General features: G+C 38.6%; 1 protein-coding gene across 1 annotated transcript in view; it reads right to left on the reverse strand.

Annotated features, from left to right (window-relative positions):
- Window positions 1-1,403: 1,403 nt before the first annotated feature.
- Window positions 1,404-15,901, reverse strand: part of ELP4 (elongator acetyltransferase complex subunit 4) — a 142,196-nt gene continuing 127,698 nt past the window's right edge. Inside the window, exon 10 of the mRNA XM_017826969.1 lies at window positions 1,404-3,772. Within this exon, the coding sequence (XP_017682458.1) occupies window positions 3,641-3,772 (132 nt within the window). The 3' untranslated portion in view covers window positions 1,404-3,640. The remainder of the gene's footprint in view (window positions 3,773-15,901) is intronic.

Raw genomic sequence — 15,901 nt, forward strand, 5'->3', positions numbered from 1 at the left:
ACCATCATGTGCTCAGTGTGATTAAAAAAAGAAATGTAGGTCTTGCACTCAGGTAGCTCACAAGAGAAAATAAAACCCCCAGGAGATGTCATGGGGGATAGTACTTGCTTCCAGAACCTCTTAAAGGCATAAAAGCATCTTCTTTCCTATTTCTGCTGTGCTCTGTAGTTAAGATGTTTCTCCAGCACAGGCAAAAGAAGAACACTTTGCTAAATTTCTAATATATGATCTTGGAGAAATACTGGTTTAGTATGTGTGTCTGTGTGGGTTTGAGTTTAGTATGTGTAATACACCTTGTGGTTTCAGAAAAACTTGAATAATTGCTCACTTTCCAATGTTGGCATAGTAAAGGATTTTTGTAAGTTAGACTTTTGCATTTTTCCAAAAGCTGTGCTTGGAACAACATCACTATTTAATATTAAATTTAAAGATTAAACCAGTTGCATACTACCATAGGTTTCAAATCTGAAGTAGCTGAATGTCCATTTCCAGATGCCTGTAGCTACTGTTACAGAAAATTGAATTCAACTGCACCCTTGAAATTGCTTTTGAAATGTCTTTACAAACACAGAAAAAGATTTACCTATGATAAATATTCTTCTCATGTTCCAAATACTTACATTTTGGAAATCCCAGCATAACAGAAATTATATAAAGAATTCTTATCTGACATATTAAAGGCAAAATGTTTTAAATTTCATTACTGCTTTCCTGACTGTGTGTCACAATTCTGCAAAGATCAGGCTCTTGGGCTGAATTGGGAACGTCTTCCCTGGGATGAATCTATTGTTTCCCTGCTGAGTTTGGTGGTTTCAGTTTGTAGACTGCTAAAAAAGTGGGAAGTTCTGCTCAAAAAATTGCAATAAACAAGAAAACCTCATACCACCAATTTCCACCCACGCCAGCAAGGATGTGCCAAAAGAAGCTGGTAGCACATTGCAACAGCCTGTGGAAAGAGGCTGTGCCCATCCCTCGATTACCTGGGCTGCACCCCTTAGTCAAATATTTGTCTTCAGATCAAGAGAAGAAGGAACTGAAGGATGTTTTGTGCACAGGAGCCCGACGGTCACAGAGTGGCTGTGGGGAAAAGGCCCAGGAAATCACCACGCCAGAGCTGCTGCAGCTTCTGGGGAAACACCTGGAATCTACACTTTATCTGCACTGTATCTACATTCTCTCAGGTAGCACGTTCATAGCACTGTTTCAGCACCCATCAGTTTACTGGAGTAGCCAAGTCACTGTCACGTGCTGCTGCAACTGATAGGATATTTTGGAAGGAAAGAAGAGGAATTTCGCTCCACGTCTTTGCCTTAGGTGAACAACACTGTACATCTCTGTTCTCTAACACTTGATTTTACAAAGCATGTTTAGTGACTCAGAAGAAAACCAAACACTAATGCAGATTTGCAGGAGGAGTTCCTTTTATTGCTCAAAATATTTGTCAGCTTTAATATCAACCTACTGAAGTTTTGGAAACTGAAGTTTTATAGATGCATAGGACACACATGTAGACATGTACATACATATGCTGCCTGCTAACAATTTTCAGTTAACACATTAACTAGGCATGGACTGTGACTTTTATGGTATTTCCCCCCCTGTGTGTTAAGTGACTGACCTATTTAAGTATGTTGTCAGCAATTTATATGTCTTGTGACTTTATATTCCACAAAGAAATACCGTGTTTCGTGTTATTTACATTAAAAAGATGTACTATGTAAAACTTCACCTTTGTTAAAAATCACTTTATCCTAAGTGTTTAAATTATTTCCTGCTTTCAAAAGGCACAATTAAGTATCTAATGAGAACTTCCATTCAGTGCTACGTATAATACAAAAAGAGAAAAACTGTTTGAGACATTGATGATAATATTTTAAATATGTTTGCATAGGAAAGTAGATGTCTTTTTTCTTCATTAAACTGACAGTTCAGGTCTGAAACTTTATTTTGAAAAGATTTAAAAAGGATTTGTGTCTTTAGAAATAAAAAATATAACAGGCATATCTAAAAAATATAGAAGAGAAAACCTGATTGTTACTACTAATGAAATAGTTGATGACAAAATAGTAGTCTTTTTGATTTTGATCACAAAAAATAAACTGGTAGTGACAGGATATGATGGATAGATTTGACATCCTGGCAAATCACTGTCATTGATTCAATTATTCTAATTCAGAATAAAAGCTGTATACAGTATGTGTTTATGCTACAGTGGAGTTTTTTAAGTGATTGACATTCATCATATTAGTTAGACAGTTTTAAAAGCTATGTCTTTGTTTTACACAGCGTTGTCGAGAAAAAAAAATAAAGTAGAACCTGGATTGCAGGGGAAAAAAAAAAGCAAACCACTTCCCCAACTCTTGGTTCCAAACCCATCAAAATATGTTACCATTATTGCATCCTATTAACACGTTCTTTGAAGACTCAATTTCACTCCAGCCATGTAATACACTATTATAAAGACTAAATTCTGAAACTGTAATGCAATCTTACAGCTGGGTGGCTTGGAAGTTCTGCAGAGAAGAAGATATTACCTTTCAAAATGGAAGTCAGCCCCAGAAGAAAGAATGCAAACCACTTTAATTCACAGGTCAGCTTTGCTTTATGGTTCCTTTGTGTGATGGGAGACACACAGAGATACATACAGAATAGTTAGAAGTTCACAAATTGTATATCTAAGGGGGGAGAAGCCTGAATTACTTGTACATTCTGCCCTGCTTCAGACCAGCATGCTGTGATATCCTTCCCCGAGCTCAAATGCACTCTTCTGGTTTCCTGGCATTAATGTAGCTGTCGGTTTGAATTTCAATCTCGAATTATGTCTGTTGACATAATTTCATAGTGCTGACTTCAATTGTTTAGGATTACTGTTTTGAACTACATAAGGAAATCAATTCTTTCCTCTCTGGTTAGTAAATTCCATTCAAGTGCCTTTTAATGCATGTAGTAAACCATCAGGAAAACTAATTATCTGTAATATAATCTGATTTAAAAAACAACCATTCTTAATTACTGGCATATTAGAATAAAAACTATCTTATGTATTTTAAATTTATTATTACATATCTAATAAACTAATGTAAAGATTTCCTGAAATTTGAGAATGGTATTTCAGATTACAAAAATGAATGTTTTTAAAACTGTCTGGTTTGCTTTTCGAATAACACGTGACAATGAACTGCTTAGTTTCACTCCTTTATTGCAATAAACCATCCAACTCATTATTCATACAAAATATTAAATGTAACTATATAAAAAAAAAATCTATTGGGAAAAATATCCCTTCATTTTTTTAGTGTAAAAAAATACAGAAATGAAAATGGTAACAGTAATTTTCATATTTTAAGGAAAGGAACAAAATACTGTATGTTTCCAATGGAGCAGAACAATGGCAGGACCCAACATAACAGCAGCTTCACCGAAAAGCAAAACCCAAACAAGACCAAAATCAGTACAAAGAAACCAGCACACAAAAAAAAAAAAAAAAAGAAAAGAAAAAAAAAGAAGGCATCATATGCCAACATGTATTTTTAAAGACTGTGTGCTGGGTCAAATCATTAAGAAAAATATTTATATAAGTCATTAACACTCATAATTAGAGTGTCACATAAATCTGAGTGAAACTGCTAAGGAGAAATCACTAGAAGTCCAGGTGCTTCTTGCCGATGGCCATGGCACCACATCCTGAGCTCAGCAGTTTGGCGGATCCTGCCAGATCCTGTTTGCTCGCGCGGCTCACTGTGTCTGACAAGTCTGGAGGCAAATGCAGCCGCTGTGGCAGGAGATTTTCAGGAGGGAGAGGGAGAGAGAGAGAGAGAGAGGAGAAAGAGAGAGAGGAAAAAAACAGGGAGAGAAAAAAATGAAATAAATAAATGCAGTAGGATTCATTTTTCATGGGTTATCTCAAAATGCAGTCTTTTTCCTGACTGATCGGTGTTTACTCACACAAATAAAAACACTTCCCAGACATTCTTTTAGGCTGACCTGGAAACAGTTTTGTATGTTTTCAATACGTTGGATTCTGGTGCATTGGAATAGATTTTTTTTCCTTACAAAAATTTTCTAAACAAAATAAAAACGTGCTCAAGATATTGAATCATATCTATGGGCATTTTTCCTTTAAAAACAAGTGTTTTGCCTGTTTGTCAACCTCTACATCAAATAATTTGATTTCTACAGCTACAATATAAGTGTAGTTTTATTTCAAACATGCACACTTTGTGGCAGAGCCTGAAAATAAATTATGTGATGGTCAAAAGATGGAGAGGGCTCACTCTGGCTGCAGCATTATTCTGCTAGATGCTTCTTCTTCATATTCTACTGCTAGTTGCTAATAAAAACAAGCAGTGATAGAGTTGCATATGTATAGGGCAATCATACATGTTAATCAAAGCCTGCCCTCCCTAGTGGGTTGTAGGAACATTACATCCAGTTTACAGATGGGGAAACAGAGACATGGTTGTCCACAAGCACATGGTCCTTGCATAATAAACCTTATTTTTCAGCCATGACAAAAATATTTCTACCCTCTCTCTGAGGATCTTTTACACTGGAGATAAGTAAAAGACGTGAAATTACCATTTAGCTTTTGTAAAGTAAGGTGAAAATGAATGTAAAGCTGAGGCTTTACTTAGTTAATTACTGGCTCACTTTTGGACACAGCGAGGCACTGAAAGCCAGTCAGATGAGACAGTTGAGCATCTTCTGCACAGTGCAATAATTTATGAAACTGGTATCATGGAAGGAGCATATTTCTTGAAAGATTTAGTAGGCAAAGGCTAAACTGTGGGGTTCTTTTAAAATGCACAGGCTTCTGAAGGGAACAGGAGAACAGTAATGGCTGTGTGGACTATCCTTATTCTCAGCTTTTGCTACAGTTTTGGTCTTATCACAACACGTAAACACAGCTGCCTTTCATTCAATACCTTTGAAACTTTTGGATGATAAAAATTCAATTAAAAAGCATAAGAAATCTTTGTATTTACAATGAGCTGAGCTGTTCAATTCATTGCTGGCTTTGAGCCTGTGCAATTAGGCATAACTTGAGAGATGCTCTCAAGTGCTTCCTACCACTCCTGGTTGTGGGCAGCACTGGGAGAAGAATGTGTGCTGGGTTGTTCTCTTCTCCAAGGGAAGGAAATGCATAAAGTAACATGTGAGAAGCAGGAAAGCCTGTGTCCAGGCTGAGATGACATATCTCAGTGCTGAAACAGGAGAAATGTGTGTATTTATTTACAGCACTTTGCCTATGAAGCACAATTTGCACACCAAAACCCACTCCCCAGATACACCACAGAGTGAGTGTGCAGCTCCGACATTTCAGGGAGTTAAATCAGAGCTGTGGTACAGTATCCTTCACTCAGAGTCCTCTCCCTACTCCGAGGAAGGTTAAACATGGTTGTGGATGTGAACTGTAGTCCAGGATGCCTCATCTCTGCATCAACACAACACAAACCAGGGCACGAGCCTGTCTTGTTTGGCCGCTGAGAAAAACGTTTGCTGGGAGGAGCCAAAGTATGGCTTGGATTGTATGAGGGGGGCTGAAACCACTGAAAACGAAGGAGGAGGAGAAGCTGGGAAGTACAGGGGAGCACTTGGCAGATCTTTCAATCACATTTTCTTTCAAAAAAAAGTGTACAGTGCTCTGCTAGCAGGGTACAGGGTATGTGGGAGGCGGAGAGACAAGTGATCTAATCCAACCTTCTCCCACTCACTGCAAGCATCTCTCTGCCCTCACCAGGAGGCAGCTTCCTCTAGGGAACATGTAGTAATGCTGTCCTCCTCCTGCAACTACTGACCCTTTTGCCAAGTCTGCCAAATGGATTCAGAGCAAGGTGATGAAGAGCAAACAGAACTGAGACTCAGCAAACTCATCTTACACAGGGACCGACCAATATCACAGACAGGGAACAACTGTAAACCATGCCATGCTGGCCTGGACTTAAAAGCGAGGTCAAAAGAAAAGAAATTTTTTATATTTACACAGTCATTTGGTTCATTTGCTAACACATATTATAAACAGAAAATAGATGGAAGAATATTTATAAATTTCCAAAGACTTACAGGTAGGAAAAGTAAAAAACTAAAGATCCTCAGATTGGATCTTGGAACTGAATTAGGCTTTTAGAGGTATATTTGCTATGATACAGTATTTCATTATACAGGCATATACTCTTCTTCCCCCATCTTATTCACTGAAGAGGATGTACACTGCTCATTTAGTGACTGGCTATTCAGTATTTTATTTTCTTGTCACTGTTTACTCTGAACTTTCCTGACATATTTATTGTACACTATTCAAACCTTGTTCTGAAGACAGAATGGCTTTTCAATAGCACATGTCAGTATATAGCACTTGAATGCTTCACAAATACCAACCGTGTTATTTTCCTAATATTCTTGTGAGAGAAGGCAGAAAAGTTACCTCCATTTTAGAGATGGAATTGAGGCACATAAAACACATGGCCAAAGGTACCTACTATTTTCAGAAACACAATCTGAGGCATTTAGGACTTGCTTTTCCAGAATGTTTAGCATTTTACAGCATTTCACATGATAAAATGCTAACTTCATTTGCAGCTGTGAGTGCTTAGTACTTCTTCAAGAACTCCAAATCAGGCAATCGGAAAGTGGGAGACACAAAATAAGAGTACAGAAATAAAAATGGTGGGTTGAAGCAACGTAATCACACAGAAGCTCAGTGGTATTGGCAGAGACACATCACACCTTCCATGATATCCTTCAATTGTCTTAATTACAAGCCCATCCCTCCTGCAATCCTTGCCCTCTCTACAATCCCAATTTTCAAGCATTATAACAAATTGCTGGTTCTCCAGGAAGCATATTGCACTGCACATACCACATTCATCCTCACATCAGACACATCCTGAACAATAAACAACTCAAGAGTCCTTTGAAAACAACTGAATATTATCCTGCCATTAAGATCTGAATCATTGGACACACACACACGCTACTTCTGAATAAAGCCTGAATAGGTTTTTCAAAATATCATTCCTTACATTTTCTGTGTGCAGATTAAAAACAAATACAGGGCTGAAAATATTAACACTAACAAATATTTTAGCACCATTAAAAAATATTCTAAATTTTAAACCACAAACAAACTGGAAATTCTTTGCGTGGCATTATACAGACATCCACAGGTTAAAGACCAGGCCTTTATTTTAGGCACCAATGGGGACATTGTCATCCCTTGAACTAAGGCAGTGATAGCATGAATAGGCTGTGATCCCTTCTGAACACCAGCATCACAGAATGATCAGACATTTTCAGATATTGGCAGACCACAGAGAAACAATCACATTTAAAGTCCCAGTTAAGGGCAAAATGTTTTCCAGGGGACAGATTTCTCTGCTATTTCTGAGTTTGTGACCTCCATCCCTTTCGACCCCTCTTTCTCTTATCAGTCTGATAAGAATCAGGCTGATTTTGCTCACTTCAGCAATCCCAATCCTTCTTGTCCAGGCCTCCCATCCCACAGCTGGTTTTCATGACGAAAGTGTCTCTTCTCTGGTTCTCTGCACCCCTCAGCCTCCTCCCCCAGCAGAGGCTTTCTGATTCCAAGCTCTTCATTCTCTCTCCTGCCAGTCTTGGGTTTCTCCTGCCCATATTCCATCCCCTGCTTCTGTTCCTCATGCCCAGGTCCAAATTCAGCACCAGACCACTCTTCCTTGCCTCAACCCTCAACTCCTTGTCTTCCTCATCCCCTGTTTTGTTCTCGTCCTCCTCCTCCTCTTCCCACCTGTTCTTGATCTGTCCTTTCTCCTGCTGGCCCTGCTGTCTATTCCCATTTCCTGCCCCTTTCCTCTGCTCAGTGTGTGGGCACAGGCAGTGTCTCACCTCCTGGTCTGAAAAGCAGGAACATGCCTGGAAAAGGGTCAAGCTGAAAAGGCAGCACCGAGTGTGCCTGGGCCAAATGGGTGGGTTTTTGCAGGGCAGCAAAAACCCAACCCTGGTGTAAATGCTAGACATAAAATTGTACATTTTCATTTGTTCTTTTAAATAGTTTAAGATTTTCACTAAAATATTCCAGTGTGTGGATAAACACAAAACTTCCTGTAGCTGAGAGCAAGTTGGTAGGGCAACAGTGTTTTAAGGGAAAGTGGTCATAATGTGGCAAAAGTGAACATGCAAGTTAAAATAGCATCCTATAATTACCCTCCCTGTGATAACTTCTTAAAGAATGTATCAAAGGAAGGTAAAGTTTGTCAGTGTAAAAACTAGGCAATGCTGGAGTAAACTTCCTTTGTGCACAGTTAATTGTGTATCTGCATTATTACAGTGTGTTTAATTACATGATCACACACTCTTTTCACCCACTGAGGCTGCCAGAAAGGTTTAAACCCAGGATCTTCAGAATCAGACTCCAAGTTTCATTCACTCAGTGAAGAAATAACTGGCTATGGAAAAAGGTTATTATGGAGCAAGGCACAGCCAGGGAAGGGGCATGATGGGAGTGCTGGTTCTCTGTTTCGGGCAGTCCGGAAAGGCTTTGCAGGATAGGAACAATTACACTGAACCCAGCTAAGCACACAGCTTTAGGGCATGCATTACCAAAGGAAAACAGTTTAGACAAAACTTATTACATACTTTGCCTCTGCTCCTCCCTCTGCCTGAAGAAAACTTCTAATTACTTCATTTGTTCTCAAGGGGGGGGGAAAGAAGGCAGAAGTGGAAGGTAAGAGTATGTAAAAAGACAGCTCAGAAGGGACACGGAGCAATCAGGGAGTCCAGGCCCAGCACAGAGGACCAAACACAGCACTGATGCTTTTCTGACCCTGGTTCTGCCATGTAAGACTGGGATGTAAAGATCCATACCACGGCTGTTCTAGAAACTTCCAGCGGGCTGCTACGTTTGGTGGTGGTGGGGCAATTTGTTTTTTTAAATCCTAGTATACAAAAATACCAGCAACTGCTTTTGCCAGTGTATCTTACTGCATCAAGGGGATTGATTCAGAGGTTTATTATAAAAAAGCCAGATTTTCCGATGTCAAGCCTTTTTTCCTCTTCAGTGTTAAGAGGACTGGCCAGCAGTTTTCCTAAAAACCTCTCCTGATGTCGACTATATTTTAGTTACAAAACATCTAGAAACAGTATGCAGGCTTTAACTGACTATGAGAGGAACTGAAAATAAAGTAAAAATCATATGACTGAACTTAAGTAACCAGTGACAGGTTAAACAAAGAGTTAGCTACAAGAGAGAGTGTTAAAGAACTGATTACTGTACAACTATACACAACAGCTACACATATTCTTCTGAGGAATCTACTGGCACTGCACTGTGGAGGCACCTAGTGAAATCCAATATTACACTTAGTATAAAACCCAATCAATTCCAAAATTACTGTGTGTCTGTACAGATTGTTTTTACATAGGCTAAAATACACAGAAATAATTGAGGTGGAAGACACTCAAGATACAGCACAATTTCATAAAATTAATTGAGGGCTACTAAAATCACATATTTTGTAAATTGCTTTAAGCAATAAAGAATATAAAATTCTTTAGCAACAGTATGATAAGTAGATATACATATATTTGCAAAGATCTAAACCACAAGTAATTCTGCATATTACTCCAAAATCATTATTATATTTTCATAGCTATTATAAGTGTAATACTGTAGCAAACAAATACATAATAATGTGAGAGATGTAAAATCACTGAATCTCATTAAAAATGAGGTGGTAGTTTGTTCTTAATTTGATTCATATTAAAGTAATTTCAGTGAAGTCAACCTTGTGAGTGTTAACAGTTACACAAAGCTTTAGCAACTGAGCCCAAACTTCCCAAAATTAAACTTAATAAAAAACCCCCAAATCTTTACAATTCATTTATTTGGATCTTTGACCAAAAAAAAGAGAGCTTATTAGTCTACTGTGGCTGCAGCCCTGCCTTGGGGCAGGGAGATGGGTTAATGACCTCTCTAGATCCCTTCTACTTCCATTTGCTGCAACTCCATGAAGACTGAAGTCACCAAAGCCGAAGGGATTTGGTTTAGGGGGAAGAGGGGGGTGGGGAGAAGAATTTTAGGAATGCTGGGAAAACGAAAGATGCAGACTCTTAGTTGGGGAGCTTTATATCCTACTTACTTCTCTTTGAAGAGAACCCTTGCCATTCCATAAAGCCCACACAAGACAGAACGGGAACAGTCCATAGCACAAAGGCCGAGGTCCTGCTACTGTTCCCCCCTCTGTTTATGATGCCCACAATGCACCACCTTGCATTATGTTTTCCCTTTTAAGTCTTTTTATTATTCCTCATTTATAATTACCAGTAATCACTTCTATTATCATACCTGGGAAAAGACTTCAGCGTTTTTGTGGGTGTCATGAAAAAGGTGGGTTTTAAAAGGAGATAACACATTTCAGGAGCACCTCAGTCTTTACTGCTTTCTTAACCAGTTACCAGCTGGTCCTGGCAAAACCAAAATACTACCTTTGGGCTTAATACAAACACAAAGACGTGCAGGTATGAAACTAAATTTCTTCTAGAGAGAAAGGTGTTTTCAAATGTTTGACATGGAGGTTACTACAAGTTCTGGCTTCTTCTCTTGCCAAGCTCGCCAACTGAGAGACACCAGATATTTGTATTGTGATGAAATGAATTTTATATGACATGTAGTCTGTTGGAGTGACATATCAAAGTTACGTTGACACAACTTTGTAACAACTCACATACAAAAATATCGCTATGAAAAGACACAAAATTTTAATTAATGCTACAAAAACTAAAAGCGCTTCCAAGTTAATGTAAGTTCACTTCTTGATGACTAAACAGTAACCCCTTTGCCACTGAAGACATCATGAGCTACCTCAGCAAGAAATAGAAAAGTCATTCCAACTGGCCTAGAGCTGTGTCAGGCAGAAATCACATGGGAGTCATGAAATTTGGTTCACAAATAATGGGAGTGTCTCACAACCGACGATATTCATCTTGTGGAGAGATTGGTGCCCAACTCTTCTCCCGTAACCGCATTTCGGTCTTAGACAAACTATTTTTAAACTCATTTACTATGAATCTCTTATGTTACAATTTTCTCAGTATTTTAACAAATGCAGGAGATAAAACAGTTGGTAACTATTTTTCTGTATAATGGACACGAACTCAGTTTCTTCTTGTTCTGCTACATTCACAGATGCTACATTACCATGTTTAGATCACAGTAATGGACACATTTTCCAAGCTGGCTATAAATACAAAAGACCCGACTTTTAAAAAGAACATTCTAAAATTTTCTACATATAACTGTGACTGACTTATAACAAATCACAACTACATCAATCCATGTTAAAATAAGCACATCTACCATATGCATGTCCTTTTTTTTTAAAGGTTGAAGCATAATCCAAGCCATGAAAAATAACTATTGTCAACATCAGGTGTTGAGAGAAGGTTTCCACTATGAATAGCTGACAAATATACTTCTATCTATATATCTCTGTCTGTCTGCTAAAGGATGGATGATAATACTGAAAATATTTGAATATAATTCTAAAATTCTTATTTTTCATCACTTAGAGAATGTAAAATAAAACAAAACCAGGGCAATTCTGTCACCTCATTTACAGGAGACTGATGTTTTGTTGGGAGTTTCCAGTAGTACAAAGAGATTATTTAAACAGCATCTTCAAAGACACCTGGCAAAATTAAGAACCATTAATAAACATACTTCCTTTTGTGATAGATTTTGTAAAAAGCTGTTTTACCTTTCGGAAAACTGAATCTTAATATGTGCTTTTTCCACGCAGCTTTCCAGTTTATCTGCTTTACAGAAGGGATATGGTAATATCCAGGAGAATTCAACTCAAACTGTGCTGATTTGTTTGGATGTGCCACATGGTGCTGTTTCTGTTTTCTGACCAGAAGTCTGTATTCCTGAGCCTGAATTTAAAGCTTAGTTTTATAACACTGGCTGTTACGAAGCGAAAATCTTTCAGAGATATCTGTTTGTACCAATACAATTCAATTCTGTACATGTCTGTGTAAAATGAATCCCTAGGGTATTTTGGATGGCTGAAGAAGTTCCAGTCAGATGTGAGTAGAGATGAGTGGGGTATTGTATGTGCAGCACCAGTCACTACTTTTCAGTGACAGGAAAGGAAAGTACAGACAATTATGCAAACAAACTCATTCCAAAGGAAAACTCCAACGTGTTAAAGATGATGTGAAGGGACACAAGTGAAAGATAAAAATATCAGGAAGATTTACCTTCTCTGATGCCTGAGAATGCCCAGTGTTGGGCACCACAGAGAGCTCTAAATCACATGTACAAGTAATAGCCCTGCTTTATGTTATAGTGTAGTCTCTGGACAATGAAGAAGCTCCCTGTGATGGTTATAGGCTGCCCAAGGACTACAGATGTTCAACTGCTTGTCTGATCCAAAGTTCAGAGAAATACATGGTAATCTGACAACCAGAACTGGATAAATACTTACACAGCACACTACTGTAATACTGATACAGCTTTTATCATGTTCATGTTGAAAGACTGTCTCTGTCCTGAAGTCCACAAAATGGGTAAAAAGGAAGAAGTGAGAGACAAAATATCCAGGCAGAAGGAAAAATGTCAGGACACGTAAATACTGTATTACTCCCAAAGCTTTTTTTTTTTCCCTCCTAACTAAAAAAAAATTGCTTAGAAAGGTGAGTGAAAGACAACAGACACGGGGGAAGAAATTAGGTGATAAAGGGCTGAAGAAAAAATGGAGTGAAAAAAGGGAAAGATGGAGAGCAGGAAGAGATATATTAATCTAGGTGTGTTACAGTTGAGATTGGAATACATTGTCTAAATCCTAAAGGGAAACACTGTTCTAAATTCAAAGAGCAGTTCATGAGTCTGATGTTATCATCTATGTCCAGAGCAAGAAGAATAACATTCCTCCTGTGGATCTCTTCTTTTTGCTGAGTTTCTCTCCCTAAGCTTATGTAAGAGGAGTGTGGCACCCGTGATGCAAGTCTGAGTAATTTTAGGGCTCTCAGGACAGTCTGGGTGGATGCTGATGTTAATGTCACATTCTCTCCCCTGATGGATTCATTCAACCTAATTGCAGCTGTCTACAAGTCAGCCCTTCAGTCTAACCTATACTATATACTTAGGATGAGATGAACCATCCTTGCAAGTGCTTGTCCATATCTGGTGATTATTCAGGAAACCTGAGTGACTAGCTTAAACTAAATTCTTAACTTGGAGTGTAAAAGGTCAAGGGGAGGAATTCAGTCCTACAACGACGTGAAGCATCTTATTGAGTCAGTGCCTTTGCTATGCCTACTCTTTCTTTGAATGACATTGCAGCATGCCACGGAGTACAGATTTCATATCAAACCACAGATGGCTCACTGGAAACGTTCCAGTGTTGCTGGTGATGCCCAGGATGCTCTACAACAACTTGAGTCTCTCTACTGGGAAGCCTGAGAAGTGTTCAAGGCACTGTGTGTACAAACAAAAGCTATGAAAGTGAGGAGGAGGGAGAAATAGCATTCAGAGCAGAAGCATCTGTTCTAGGATTACAGTGTTATTGTCACCCTCTACAATTTCAGCTAAATTGAAAAAGCGAAACAAATATTTGAGTTTGCATCCAAAACTATCTGTTAAAGTCCACTGTAATTTACCAGGCTTCTGTCTCAGTTCCTGTCATGTTTCAGAACACTCATTAATACCCCCATTTAAAAACCATTACCAGGGGTGTGCAAGTGCACTGAATAACTGATAAAATGTAGTCTGCCTCTTGGTAAAATTGTCCAGATGGATTTCAACACTTCACAGAAAGGTTCTGCTCCAAGACAGGTAACTCACACAGGCAAGTCTGTTACAAGTGCATTTCAATGACCGGTTTGCCAACTCTAAAAAGAGAGACAACAGGAATGCAAACAGATTTCTGAATTGAACAGTTCTGCCAGCTATTGCTAAAATACACATTGTCTACAAGCTTCCATGCATTTCCAGTGTTTACTGTCTACAGATCCTCTGAAGTGCTCTCCTAAGAAGAGCAGCTCAGGGACTCTGGCCCAGCCCAGCTGTGGGCTGCCTGGATGCTGTCCCAGCTGTTTTTCTAGATGCTGTACACACTGACTGTGCTGATTTCCTCCTAAACATCAGTGGCAGAAGCTGTGTGTACAAACACAACCCCAACACCCCCAAATGCACACATTACTCATGACTGCATAGGAGCTCCTGCTAATGGCTGATGTGCTGACGTACAGAATCTCTCCCAGACGTGCACTATTGCTCTACAAGGCACCGAGACAGTGTGAGCTGTACTGTTTTACATTTCACTACACGGTGCAAACCACCCCTACAATATGTCCCTGAATGCCTCTGTTTCAAGACAGCAGTGTCACAGGTTTGGCAAGTCACTGGTTATGAAGAAGGAGCGTGAAGGGGGGTAAAATGTAAATGTTAGCTGGGAAGCAGGGTGTGTGTGTGTGTATTGTTGTTTTATACCGGGAGTAGCCTTATGCTCTGTAGTCTATTTACTTTTTTTAGGTCAGCTAGAATCAGAAAATTTCCATTGCTAGGCAGCCCAGCACATCTGTGAAGCATTTCTGGGCGTTCAGACCTGAAGCATGTGCTGCCCAAAGGGAAGATTCATTACCCTGTGTCACACAGCCCATCGGTCCCTCCCCCAGGCAGCACGAGGGCTTCGGCAACAGGAGAGCGCCGAAACTTCGTGCAGAAACCCATTACATGACCAGAACACAACAATTAGCACATTTGTAAAGCTTCAGGGATAGGAACAATTTAATAGCTTTTTAAAGTAGACTAATTTTCTGCAGCTTTTTATCCTTTTTTTTTTTTTTTTTTTTTTTTTTATTATTATTATTTTCCTTTTCATGCACAGGCAAGTTCTTCTTTGCTACAGGTATTTTCTGAGTCTGCCTTGCAGGATTATTATGTGTGGAGAAACACAGATTATTCGATCACTTTAAAACAGTGCTACAGAAATGAAAAAGGGCTACAGAAGTGCAAACTACTGCTAGTAATCTGTGTTTTAAAAGCAAGTATCATTTAGCTCCATAGGTCCATGGTTGGTTTACAAAATTCTGCACATTTACAAACCAAGGCTGCTAAACATATGACTGGTTTGTTTATGTTTGCAGCTTTTCACAAGCTAGAAACTTCAGCTCTGCAATGGCAAATGCCACTGTCAGACACTTCATGCTAAGGCAAAAAGCAGGCCAGAAGAGGGGAAAAAAAAAAAAGGTATTTCTGCTATCATTGTCTTCTCATCCTAAAAACTGATATAGGAAGTATGTTCAGTTCCCTTAACTCCTAGGTAAGGATATAGGCATTATGTAATTCTTATTTTAATATCTCTTCAGCACTACTACTCCATGACTCATGAGGGCTACAGTTTAAAACTCCAGCTAATAATGCCTTTTGTAGTGTTACTACCAAATAATCTCTAGACTTTAGAAATCCCTGAAGTGTAATTTAATATCTGTAATATTGGATTAGCCTGTGTTGGTATGAAAATGCACAGTGGTCTATTTTTATTCAGTGGTTGATATTACTTATAAAAAAAATACAAAAATTGCATTGGTGATCAATGCTGCCTATCCTTTGAGAAACCAATGCTTTAAAGGAACTTTAAGCACAGAATAACAAGTTGCTGGGGAAAGGTTAAAAGACAGGTCATGCTAATTTCTTTTTAAACGACTTTGTTTCAGACAGTGGATCTCAGTGTAAATGGAAACAAATATATAAAATATGAATGACAGAAACTGGCATCACATTAAACGCGAGACTTTTGTGACTAATTTTGATTAAAATAAACATTACTATTTATCTGAAAGTTAGAGGCAGGGCTGAACATTTGAGATGATTCCTACATCAAAAATGTGTTTTGTACAGAAACTATATGTCAAATTATAGCTA

This window comes from Lepidothrix coronata, unplaced genomic scaffold, assembly GCF_001604755.1.
Source record: "Lepidothrix coronata isolate B3197 unplaced genomic scaffold, Lepidothrix_coronata-1.0 Scaffold133, whole genome shotgun sequence".
Lineage (NCBI taxonomy): Eukaryota > Metazoa > Chordata > Aves > Passeriformes > Pipridae > Lepidothrix > Lepidothrix coronata.